This window comes from Rhizopus microsporus (assembly GCF_002708625.1).
Source record: "Rhizopus microsporus ATCC 52813 unplaced genomic scaffold scaffold_37, whole genome shotgun sequence".
NCBI lineage: Eukaryota > Fungi > Mucoromycota > Mucoromycetes > Mucorales > Rhizopodaceae > Rhizopus > Rhizopus microsporus.
Genome location: NW_019671952.1, coordinates 3577 through 16472, shown reverse-complemented (window position 1 = coordinate 16472; position 12896 = coordinate 3577). Strand labels below are relative to the sequence as shown.

Below are 12896 nucleotides of genomic sequence, written 5' to 3'. Positions count from 1 at the left end.
TCCCTTGCATAATTATGAATAACCTATTAAAGTCGCGTCTTGTCTCCAAAAGATTTGCCCAAACTATCTTGGTCTCAAATTTAATCAAGGTAGGCAACATTATCTCATTGCTTATCTTTCCTTATTCATTTTAAATACACTTTAGTCAAGACCATTAGTAAGACAAAGCTACGCATTTTATAATGGTACAAATTATGATTACGACAACTATGGCTCATCTCCGGTATCTTCTACAAGCTGGGGGGCACCCACTGAACGTACTTCCTTACCAAGAAATACAGTAAGATTACAATACATATATAGATAACTGAATCTGACACGTTTGCGTAGATTATCAAGTTTGTTCCTCAACAAGAGGCATGGATAGTCGAACGCATGGGAAAATTCCACCGTATTTTAGAACCAGGCTTAAATATTCTTGCACCCATTATAGATCGTATAAAGTACGTTAAAAGCCTAAAGGAAACAGCAATCGAGGTTCCTAGTCAGAGTGCCATCACACAAGATAACGTCACTCTCGAGCTAGACGGTGTGCTGTATATTCGATGTATCGATCCTTTCAAAGCATCTTATGGTGTAGAAGATGCTGAATTTGCAATCACTCAGTTAGCTCAAACTACCATGCGTGCGGAGATCGGACAGATGACGTTGGATAGAACATTGGCTGAACGCGCCTATTTGAACGCAAACATTGTGGAAGCAATCAATGCAGCTGCCGAGGATTGGGGTATTCGCTGTTTACGTTATGAAATTCGTGAGTAGCGAGATAGATTATGTGTGTGAGATAGAATGCTAAGGGCATCGTTAGGTGATATACACCCACCTGCTAGAGTGGTCGAATCGATGCATCAGCAAGTGTCAGCTGAACGAACCAAGCGTGCTCAAATCCTAGAATCAGAAGGTGCTAGACAGGCAGCCATTAATGTGGCTGAGGGTAAGAAACAGGCAACCATCTTGGCTTCAGAAGCAGAAAAGGCAGAAAGGATCAATATGGCAGCAGGTGAGGCAGAGGCTATTCTTTTGCGTGCAACAGCGTCTGCTCAGAGTATTGAAAAGATCGCAAGAGCCATCTCAGGACATAATGGCCATGAAGCAGTCTCTGTATCTGTTGCAGAAAAGTATGTCGAAGCATTTGGGCGAATGGCAAAGGAAAGTACGACGATGATTGTACCAGCACAAGCAAATGATGCTGCAGCCATGATAACTCAGGTAAGCTCAAAGGAATTGATTTTAAAGATTTCTAACAGGGTATCGTATTAGGCAATGGGTATCTACAATACAATTAATAATAAAAAGGGTGATAAATCATCTTTACCAAAATCACTCGGCATCAAAGAAGAAATGACTCAGGATTTGCTGAAAGCAACAGAAAAAGAATCTAAATTCCAAGAACCAAAGGATAAATAAATAATTGATTTTATAAAATGAACCTTTTTTAACCTGTTTCGATTATACAAGAAGAAAAGGAATAAATCAGACGAGTAGACCTTTGTTTAAATTGGTTCATTCTTTTCATGTTCATTCAGAATTAAGTAAAAAAAGAAGTAAGGGCATATAATTGAAGATGATTTGAATTAAGGTTCGCGCGAAAAGCTTACCCTCCTTTCCCTTCTATTTTTCAGTTGTAGAGAAATGTTTATTCACGCAGTAGATCATTATTAAGAACACTGTTTTATCATGTACACAAACATAAAAGGGAGAGGGACACGGTGTACAACTTTAATTAGCGTTTATCAATGTCAATGTTTACTAACTTTATTCAGAAATAAACATTAAAGTGACATGCACATTCTTTACACTAGTGACGATATAGTGATTAAGTCGAATTGTTGTAGTAACAGGCTTGACTGGCTCGCCTCTTTTTACCACAATGGTTCTGTGTTTCTCACTCAAATTGATCTACTTGGAGCGGTCGATGAAATTGTGTTCTCCCTTTTGTCGAATTGGATGTACGACTGCTACAGAGGTAATCCATGAATGATGTATTCCAAAGATCTTAGAAAGTGCCACTTGTGAAATTGGATCGGAGTCAACTGAGAAAGACATGTTTCTATTTCTTGGTTAAGACAGCAGCAGAGATGAAGATGATTAACTTTAAATTGCTTGACGCTATTCAGAAAAATCCTAGAACAGCTTCTTGTATTACTGTAAATAAAGCAAGACTCTATTGCCTCATCTTCCCCCCTTCAATCTCCCTTCCGTCTTGTCTTTGTCAATGAATTTATAAAATGCAACATCTACTTTACTACTTGCATTTGTCCTGACAAAGAAGGATAAACTTTTTTGTAACCGTCTAATTTTAGGTTAAAGGTTGAAAGAAGGATAAAAGGAAGCGAAAGGGCAAAGGGTAATGTATAAAGAAAAAGAGACAGCAGACTCCTTTTGACTTATTCTTATTTACTCTCGGGAAATTGTTTGATTACCTGTCAACCCTCCCTTCCTGTTATCAAGGAGTTCACGGTGAACTATAAAAAAAAAAAGCAGAATTATCGGATAGCCTTACTTTTTTTTTTAACCTCCTTAAGCGTATACCTACCATATTTACTCCTACTATAATGTCTAGATGGGCAAAGTAGGCAAAAATTTTTGTACAAAGAGAGGGAGGTGAAGGGAGAAGACGACAGAAAGAAGAAAGGGGAAAGAGAGAGAGAAGTGTGCGTATGTGTGTGACACGAATACAAATTAGTTTGACTCAATTTCATTACTTTAGTAACTGTCTTGTTTCCAAAAATAATCTGCTTGACTTTATTTAAACTTGAACCTTGTAGTCTTTTAATACTCTTTTTTATTTGCTTTTTTTTTTCTTGCACAAAGTCAATGCTATTCTACACTCCTTATCACTAAATACTTTCATTATACTTCTTGAATACCCCTCTCGATATTCTTCTATTTAAACCCATACCAGTCCTTTAATTTCACTGATCATTACTCAAGCATACATCACATACACACACATAAATATATATACATAGAATGAGTCAACAACAACAACAACAACAACAACAGCAATCTTTAACCAATACTAATACTATCAATAGCACTAATACAACAACTAATAATACTGATTATCAGACCAACTTCAACATGTCTTGCCCTGTTACCAAGCTTGATCTTCCTGATCAATCTGTAGCTTATACAGGTAACATACTAATACTAAAGATATCAAATCTGTAGCACATGAACTCACATTGAATATAGGTGCTACCTTTTACGTCTCGCCACTAGCGACTACAACAACAGCAGCTCAGACGACACCATCTTATTTTTACGACTCTGCTTCTGTTCAGCAACCATTTACACCTGCAAATAACAGGGTAACCATTTCTCCTTCTTCTATCATGATCCAAGAGCCTCCTATGTTGGTTGCCTCTTCTTCATCTACTACCACAGCCTCTACCATGTCATCTTCCTCGGTTGAATTCTTAAACGAGGCATTTGCGAAGGCAACTTCTTTGCCAGAGTCATTCTACCCTGAATTCTTACAATACTCCAAGGAGACCTATGAGCAATCTACTGGAGGCGGCCCCCACCGTAAGAAGCAAAAGAGTCATCACTCTACAAAGGGTAAAAAGGAAGATGATCACTCTGATGAGGATGTGAACCCGTAAGTGTATACAAAAAGTCATTTATTAATGTGGTACAAATCATTCTCTTTTCCCTAGGAATGGTTTATCATCTTCCGAACTTCGAAGGCAAATCCATATTCAATCTGAGCAAAAAAGAAGAGCTCAGATTAAGGATGGGTTCGAAGAATTAAGAAATGAGTTGCCTGCCTGTTTGAACAAAAAGATGAGCAAAGTTGCTTTATTACATCGCAGTAAGACATGCTTTTTTTTTTTGTTTTTTTGTTCTGTACATGTCTCACGCATTTTTTTTTCTATAGCTGTTCAACATATTCAGCATCTTAAAGACACACAAATGTCTATCTTGTCAGAATTAGAACGACTCGTTCATGAAAACGAGCAACTTCGAAAGTAAGTCTGACTGTTTGTTTGGATAATAATGACTTATTATTTAGTAGGTTTCAAGAAAATGTACTTCAAAAGCAAGCATTGGAAAACATGTATAGCATGACCAACATGTAAAAGAGCAACTCAAACAAACAGCAATTATATATACAGCAAGTGATCTCTTTCTCTTTCTCTTATTTTCTCTTTCAATTATATATACACATTGACAACCCACCTCACACATAATTGATGAATCCTCCCCCCTTTTTTTTTCTTCTTCTCCTCCCTTTGTTTAATTTTGCATTGACTTCTTTTTTTTGTTTTGCATCTTGGGTATTAAAGTAACCTTTACTATTATATATTTTACACTTTTGATAAATGATAGCACTTGGGCCTTGTTTACTAAAGTAACCAAGGTGCACAGATAATGGTTGAAGCACATACCTTGACAATTGCAGCACATAGTGTGACAACATAATTTTTATACAATATATGTTGTATCACACACCACGTGAAACAAACTTTAGTGTGTGATATTGTCTTCAAAGTCATGCTCTGTTGTCTCTACAATAGCACTTGAATTTTCATAAACCCAAGCTGCATGCTCTGATACTCCTTGTAAAAAGTGAGCCCGTGTTGTTTCCCAAAACTCGGTCAGCCACTGAACATCGGAGCAATGCTCCTGAAATTTAATACGCAGAGTGTCTGGATGCTGAGCATTTGTCTGTCGGCGACTGAGTGCCGGCGTATGGTTTGCATGCAGTCGATTGTTCACCCAAAAGAATCCTTCCTTGTTTGGGCGGATCTGGACAAAGGCAACCCCCGATCGATGAATATATTGATCGTACTTGTAGACGTCCTTGATGTATGAGTACTGCAGATCGACATGCTCGGCCTTGGCAAATTTCAAATCGGCTTCTACGTCAAGAACAAAGTCCAAGTGGCGCACAAGAGCAATCTCATAAAACTGCGTAGGTACATCAATCTTGGCAGCTGTCATCAGTTCTTCCACTGATGGTGGTGATACGGCCAAGGGAATTGGCACCGGACATTGGAAAGGGTTATCGTTCTCAAAGTCCTCATAGGCTTGTTCAACTGATCCTTCGACAAGTTTCAACCCACATCGTTCCGCTTGACGTCCCCAGTTTTGAACTAATTCTTGAATGAGCTGAGCAGTACATCCGAGCCAATTGATTTGGAAGTGGTAGCAGTTTTTGGGGTTATGGATAATGTCATAATGCAAAATAGCCGTCTCTCGTCTGTCACTCTTCTTGTATGGATCAACATCAATGATCATTGACTGAGACATATGGAAATCAACACGCTTGTTAGATGTCGCCGTGCTTGACTGACTGGGTACCTGCTTGAGCTCTTGGTTGTTTTCATTCGTATGATGCGTCTTGCGTGCTGTTGTTGTCGTCTTTGACTTTTTCTTGTCAACTACAAATTCTTCATGTAGTGTATAAAAATAGTTGCCATCTAAAAAACTATGGCGTTTCGTTGCTGAGACAAACAATGGTGGTTTTCGCTGCATGAGTGAGTTGCCAAATTGAACCGCTTGTTCACGTGTGGTGATATCTTCAAGCTGGCTAATCAACCAGTCTACACATTCGCTACCCGTGAAAACATCGTGATACATTTTAAAATGCCACCGTCGGTCCATAATTTTTAACCCTCCTCTTGGATCCTGCATAGCCGCTGCTATATCCTTTGTCTTGGATTCCTTTGTCAACACTGTGAACCAATGACTCTTTGACTCTGGTAAGCTTGTGGGATTTGTTCTGACGGCATCACTGGCTACATAGGCCGAAGGATCCATCGTGGTCAGTCGAATACCAAGGTCAGAAATTTCCCTTTTCCTTTTTTTTTGCAGCTCTTCGCGCTCCTCAGGCGTCAGCCATTTTGCCTTGCGCATATTTTGTACCCACAGCTCAAACAGGGCAATCCGCTTTTCTTCTTCGTCCAAGTGGTCATGAAGTGCAGCAGGGAACGTAATATTTGTCGGCAAGGTCTCTCGAGGTATGAGTATGAACCGCGCACGCCAGAACCTCAGATTATCTGTCAACTCCTCCTGGTATCCTGCGACGAGATGGTCCAAGTAATTCCAGGCATAGAGTAAACTAGGATAGTTAAATGTTACAAACTTTGGACGATACATAGGCATGTTCTTGGGCCATATGGCGCACTGGTAATTGATCTTGTTGATATCAAAGTCAATGATTCGAACATATCTTCTTACTTCCACGTTTTGACCAGAAGAATCAAATGTTAGCTGATGAACTTGGTGCCCCATCGATAGCCACCACACCATATGCTTCCATCTCATTTTTTCGCCTTCTTCTTGCTGCTGTTGGTCTGTGCTTATTACCCCGGTCTGTGCTAGTTTCGCGTTACTCACAGCTGTCGTCACGCTAGAAATGGTATTGTTGCTGCTTCGCATATCCTTGTCCTTGCCCAAGAGACTGCCTCCTAGAGCAGAGATAGGCGCAGCAGGCTCCTTTGGCTTTGTGCCTTGTGAACTTCCTGTGATGTCGACAATAATTTGAAATCCTTGGGCTAATCGTTGACTCAACATTTCGATTAACAAGTTTTCGGTCTTTTTGTGTTCTGACAGGTTTTGGTCGCCTGCTTGATACAGATTGGCGTCTTCGCTGGCTGATACAGTATACATATAATGGTTGTACCGTGCTGCAAGTTCCTCATTTGATGGAAAATAATCTGTAGTGAGAGGTAAGCAAGCTGGCGTGACTAATGATCGCCAGTGGACAACCGGTCCATCAAAGCTTGCGGCTTTAGGTAGAGCGTGCTGCCAGCGCCGTAAATGAGAGGTAAACAGATTTGGGTTGTCTGAAGGGTTGCATGGGTTGATCAGGATATACTTGCAGGTTCGATTCAAGGTATGTGAAGGTGAAGATCGATTGACGCTTGTGCGCAACACTAGGTCGCTATTACCTGACTGCTTGTGAATTGAAGGTAAACTCCGTGGTGAGTGATTCGTCTTGTTTGTCGTTGTGGATGCTCGATTGTTCATATCACCTCTCAGCTTAATTGGCACTGGATCGACCGTGCTACTACTGACAACAACAGCATCATCGTCCTCCCCTCGATCAAATGGCAAGTTCATCGAGACTGATGCGTATTTACCGTCGGTACTGTTCATTGTTCCTCTCCGTAACGATCGAAAACGGTCATCTTTTGCATATGTTGGTGATGGCTCTGAACCTTTTAACTCTTCTTTTCTATCCAAGGGGCCTTTGGTACCCATCGATTGTGAGATAATAGAAGGTATACGACGCTGTTCTCCAGTGTAATGCCAAGTCTATCAAAGGAAATGGTGTAAGTTTTATCTGTTTCATTTTAAACCTTTTTCTTTTTTTTTCTTTTTACCGTGGTTGATTTATGCCGGCTACCTGCGTTCTTCCAAAACTCGTTGGCGTTCTCTATTTTCTCGGGGCTGTCTTCTGGACTCTTTGCATTGTGAAAAGTCTTTATCATTTTCGTTGCCGAAACGGGTTTTTTATAAAATCGTGGTTCTGGGGTACTCTTGAAGAGACTAGCATCGTAAGCCTCATAGGCACGCCTTGAGTAACTGGAGGTTATTTCGCTATTTGCCGCTAAAAAGGACGATCTTCGTATACTTGTGGATATATTAGCAGATCTTGAAAGGTAAGTTGTTGCCTCTTCGTGGCTTGAGGTCATCTTTTCGGTCAAGCTACTACTACTCTTTTGAGGCCGTATAGATTTTTGATGTTCAGACAGGTAAGGTACAGAAATTCCTTTGAGATCATGTTCCATAATACCCATCATCTGAAGCTCATACATTTTACATCTCGTTTTAAACTTATCCTGCTTTAAGAATCGACCTGTTTCGTGATGGTAAAAGCTGCAGTCGACCCAATGGGGAACATTAAAGTACTTTTTGGTTGGTTTATCGTCATTATCCTGATAAAGAGGATCCATGTAGCCAAGTACCTTTGTCGTCGTCGTTGATTTTTCAGGTGATGCACCAAAGTTTGTAAACTGTTTCCTACTCTCGTTTTCATCTATAGCCAAAGGCGCGTCCATATAGTACATAAGTGGTGTGATATGTAAAGGAAGGGGCGACAGACACACAAGGTCCATAGCAATTCCATTGTCTGTCATCCTTTCGTTTGTCAATCGCAAAAGTTTTTTATTCACTGAAAATTTGCCTACGCCAGGTGTGATCAGAATGATGGACAGACCCGTTCGCATTAAATCGCGATCAACATAGTGCTTGTCAAAGGGATTCAATGCTAGGTTGATGGCTTCGAGCACATTGCCTTCAAAGGCCATCGATATTTGACCGCTCATCACTTGTCGTCCATCTGGTTCTGATCGTAAGAGAACAGTAGGCTGAAAATTTGCTTGCTCTTTCTTGAGCTGTCCAATGATCGACATCCAGTCATCTGATGTCTCCCAGTCTGCTAATACCTTGTAAAAGTCCTTATAGTATCTTCCATCCTCTGCCTTGTTGAGTAATGGATCTCCGTTATGAGCTTCATAAAAAACACGTGTGAACAAGACAATGGATACAACATGGTTCGCTCCTTCTTCTTTCCAGCGACTAAAAAGTTGAGGCAAAAAGTTGCTAACTGCCTTTTCAAAATAAAGTTCCCCGTCTTCATCAAACTCCCACATCTCTTTAGACATTTGTATAAATAAAAAGTACTTGGCTGAGGCTGATCGAAATATCAGTCGTGTATGCTCTGTGATATAGCCTGAGGCGATTTCCTGCCTAGCTCTGAACATTCGCTTGACGGTAGCTTTTATAGATCCTGCAAAAAGAATCTTTTTTTCAAGGTAGGCGCAAGTACTTTTGAGACTTTGCTGTAACCTCCACATGTCACTTCGACTTAGATATTGTTCTTTAAATGCCAGTTCGATATGATCAACTGAAACAGATGTGGGATCAATCTATTAAGTAAGCTTTAGCTATAACCTTTCTTATATCCTTTTATTTACCAGTTCCACATAGACTTCCTGTCTTGACCTTAAATTAAACCGATCTGCTAAATCTTTGGATATAGAAAGCTTTCATTGGCATATTTAGTTTTTTTTTTTTTTTCTTTTTTGAGTACACAATTAAAGTAATTTACTTGCAATTGCTTTGTCAAGCTCTCTTTATCTGGCGCATATCCTTTAACAATAACATACTCTGCGGCCTCTTGTTCTTGTATTTGCTGATCTTTCTCTTGCTCGGGTGGACAATGAATTCTCAACAGTTGACCATCTCTGAAATTAGGGAATATCTCTGGATTGACAATAGCATCATTATGGTGAGTTAAGCCAAGATCGTGAATCCACAAGACAATTGGCTTATTAGATAACAAAAAGCCCTTGGGTGGCATTTTTTATTATTGTTCCTCTAAAAGAGCATAAAGTGAGACAGTCAGAATAGAGAGGGTAGCATACTAAATTCAAACACCGCTATGAAAAGCCCAGAGTAACGATAAATACCCACAAAACACAAAATAGTTCTTTCCAATATTCACCACTTGGATACCGGGGGTGTCCTAAGGAATCTCCCAACTCTACACCAATGGTTCTCCCTTGTACATTTGCCACAGAGATCTCAACAACATCCTCATCTGGTTTTCGTAATGCTGTTCAAAGCATTCGTTCGAACCTTGGTAAGCCAGGAGTTCGGCTCGGGGACGAATAACATTACTCAGTGTTCCCATCCTCCACTCCTTTAAATCTACCTATATGCATATGATTAATACTAATATTATGAACAATAACCCATATGATATTATTACTAACATTTCTACTAACCCAACTACTTGTTCTCCCTCCCACCGTTCCACTCCAATCCAAATTGGTTCTTTCAACTGCCGACATTTGCTTAAAACTAGCGCACTATCAGTTACTTCATCCTTCATTTACTACCTCCGCTATCAATCCTTCGACATTCTCACATTACAAGATACAAACTCCTTTTCCTTCGAATCCCGACAACAACTCGACCTACAGTTTCAGACAACTGTATCTATTTGGCCTAAATACTATGGCATAGTTAATCTTAACCCTGCTCTCATCCTCTCCAACTAATTTGTTACCACTGATGGTCGTTTCATCTGTTGCCAAGCGTCTCACCAACCCCATGTTTCTGAGCCTTTCCTTCTTATCACGTTGTATGCTCCTCCCTTAGCGCCAGAGCGTCGCGAGTTCTTCCATAGGACCCTTCAATTGCCTCTCTTTTTCCACATTGTGTCTTTCTATAATCCTTTCGAATCTGACCCTCAGTGTACTGTTCCAAGCGGCGACCTCTCTTAGATTATCATCACCGGTGACTTCAACTATCATCCTCATTCTTCCCGACAATTATCCCACCATTCAGACATGTCTTTCTCCATCACCGCTCAGTCTCAGTGGCATCAATTTGTTAGTACATACCTAACAGAATGCGTCCACCCTTCTTTGGACCAATCTATGCCCACCTCTCGTAGAGATAATGTGTCTACTACCATCGATTATGTCTTCCTATCCCAATCTCTCAAATCCCACCGCACTCGCTCTTCAGTGACCTTCATTAATAGCTTTTGGACTGATCATGCTTTATTGAGTGTCTTCTTTAAATTTAGCAGTTCACAACAAGGAAAGTGTCGTATTTATCCTATAATACTTAATCTTGTTGTATGAGATTACTATAAATCTATACTCTAAGAATGAATAATGCAAAGATACTGACAACAATACATGTTATTAACCTATAACGCGATATGCCCAACTATTATTGGACATAATTAAATCGGTTCCTTAATAATTCTATCTTCATATAAAATGACACTGTTTGTAAGAATGAGCTCTCTCTCGTCTTAATGTACAATAAAGAGGTTATATAGAGACTCATCGACACACATTTCCCTTATTACCTCTTCATATATTCGAGACATATCACAGAAAGGGTTTTTGGCGAGCTAACCCGTTTTTAGCAATTAATCGCTTCTTTATTAAACGTCTGAGATCCGCTTTAGATCAGCTTTGTTCCTCTGTACTTGACATTCATCTTCCAATTGAGGGTCCCGCACTCACCTCAGGACCTATGGGATCAAGTGAAACAGGAAGCTAAACGGATCACTCGCTCAGTGAGGCGTAGACGAGCATCCTGGCGACAAAAAACACTTGATAGTCTATAGCACCAACGTAATCATCTTCTAACTAATCACTCCCTTCCCGACTCATTACATCCCCGTTTATCCTCGATTGAAGCAAAAATTAGTCATATCCAACAGAATCTTGCCGACTCTAAAGCTCTTAAGGCACGAAAGCACTGGCAAGAGCATGGAGAACTTTTTGCGGATTCCATAAGAGCACAATTGATCGTCAATTTTCTTCCCGTCACATTGCACAACTTCAACATCCCAATGATCCAACTCACATCTGCAAGACGCCTGCTGAATTACAGGATACTACTGTTTATTTCTCCCGTTCTCTGTTCACTCCTTCGCTAATCGATCAATCCTCCGTAAACGGTCTTCTAGAGACTATTCCCAAGTCTGATGGCATCAATTCTAATGAAGCTGACTTGCTTCTTGACCCTTTTACGCTTGATGAGCTATTAACCGCTACTAACCGTGCTCCCAGACGCAGCAGTCCTGGCCTGGACGGCCTTCCGCATGAAATCCTAAAGCTTTCATTCTTTCACATTGGCATCTTGTGTTTGGCTGCCCAGGTTTTTGACGATGCTCTACTCACTGGAATCTTCCTGGCCTCTTGGCAGAATACATGCATTTCTCTGTTACTAAAAAAAGGTGATCTGACTACACCCGAAATTGGTGTCCAATTGTTCTCATTAATGCCGACGCCAAAGTTTTCACCCGCCTACTAAATTCTAGACTCATGAATGTTCTTGAAACCAAGATCTGTCAGCATCAACTAGGCTTCATGCCTGGACGTTTCATTGGAGAAAATGGGCGTATCCTCCAACTGGTAATGATCGCAGCATTCGTTAATCGCTCTTCAGCTGTTGGGCTGCTTTTAGATCAAGGAAAAGCCTGTGACCGCGTTCACCCTGACTATCTTTTTCAAGTCCTCTCTCGTTTCGGTTTGCCCTCTCAGCTGACTAGTACCATCACGAACTTTTTCTTCTCCACCTAGGTAAGTATTAACGTCAACAGCTTCCTAACCAAACCCTTCCAAGCTCGACGAGGTCTACACCAAGGAGATCCACTTAGTCCTTTGCTCTTCAATCTCGCATTTGACCCGTTCCTCCGCCTCATCTCTCAAGACTGGCAGCAATTTTTGACAGACCACCATATCTCCACATGGCACGATGCCCAATCTCTTTCGCCTTTATGATATCTTGGCTACCCCGCCTACAACTCTCCTCAACAGCGTAATGTTTTCATGGAACAGCTCATTACGTCTATCAGCAATGCGTGCAACATCCACTCCTAGCGCCAACTGTCCATCCGAGGTAGGGCAACCGTCCTCAATTCACTTATTCTTTCCCGTCTGTGGCATGTGCTCCGCTTGATACCTCTAACGAAGTCTCAGCTTTCTCGTATACGTAGTATTTCGTCTAGATTTCTGAATGGGGGTTCTTTCCCTCACACTTCCTATGCAATACTCACACTGCCGCGAACAGTCGACGGAGTGAAGATTCTTGATCCCGAATCTCAACTTAAAGCTCTACAGTGGAGATGGCTCTTACATTTACTAGTACGAATTAATTTTGGTGCTTCCAAATGACAGTAGCAAAAGACTACTTAATAGGAATATAAGCTTTTTCATCCTTTTTCTCTCCACCAATTTTTACTGCTGTTAACTGATAAAAAAGCATATTCATTAATTTATCAATCTTTAAGTATGTATTACCCTATATTTAACAAAGACAATTTACTAATAAAAGCTGTCTATAAAAAGCATACAAAAGTCTCAGTTTCTAGTTGTTGTAAATGCCACAGGAGGAAAAAAAAAAAA

At 40.5% G+C, this 12896-nt stretch overlaps 4 protein-coding genes across 4 annotated transcripts; 3 read left to right on the top strand and 1 right to left on the bottom strand.

The window, feature by feature from the left end:
* Positions 1–2739: 2739 nt before the first annotated feature.
* RHIMIDRAFT_100101 (HLH-domain-containing protein) lies at positions 2740–4279 on the top strand. The gene is made up of 5 exons (XM_023605098.1): positions 2740–3139; positions 3199–3604; positions 3663–3817; positions 3884–3974; positions 4022–4279. Exons 1-5 carry the CDS (start codon positions 2974–2976, stop codon positions 4083–4085), a joined length of 882 nt encoding a protein of 293 aa, XP_023461058.1. The 5' UTR covers positions 2740–2973; the 3' UTR covers positions 4086–4279.
* Positions 4200–9405, bottom strand: RHIMIDRAFT_274802 (uncharacterized protein). Its single transcript, XM_023612501.1, has 4 exons — positions 9068–9405; positions 8934–9002; positions 7338–8885; positions 4200–7269 (listed from the first exon to the last, which is right to left on the bottom strand). The coding sequence occupies exons 1-4, from the start codon at positions 9317–9319 to the stop codon at positions 4474–4476; spliced, it is 4665 nt and encodes a 1554-aa protein (XP_023461057.1). The 5' UTR covers positions 9320–9405; the 3' UTR covers positions 4200–4473.
* On the top strand, positions 9398–10097 carry RHIMIDRAFT_274800 (uncharacterized protein). The gene has a single exon (XM_023612500.1). It carries the CDS (start codon positions 9678–9680, stop codon positions 10020–10022), a length of 345 nt encoding a protein of 114 aa, XP_023461056.1. The 5' UTR covers positions 9398–9677; the 3' UTR covers positions 10023–10097.
* A 12-nt stretch (positions 10098–10109) lies between these two features.
* RHIMIDRAFT_295968 (uncharacterized protein) lies at positions 10110–11802 on the top strand (the record flags this gene model as incomplete). Its single annotated transcript, XM_023614231.1, has 4 exons — positions 10110–10607; positions 10949–11059; positions 11111–11311; positions 11362–11802. Exons 1-4 carry the CDS (start codon positions 10314–10316, stop codon positions 11800–11802), a joined length of 1047 nt encoding a protein of 348 aa, XP_023461055.1. The 5' UTR covers positions 10110–10313.
* Positions 11803–12896: the final 1094 nt, after the last annotated feature.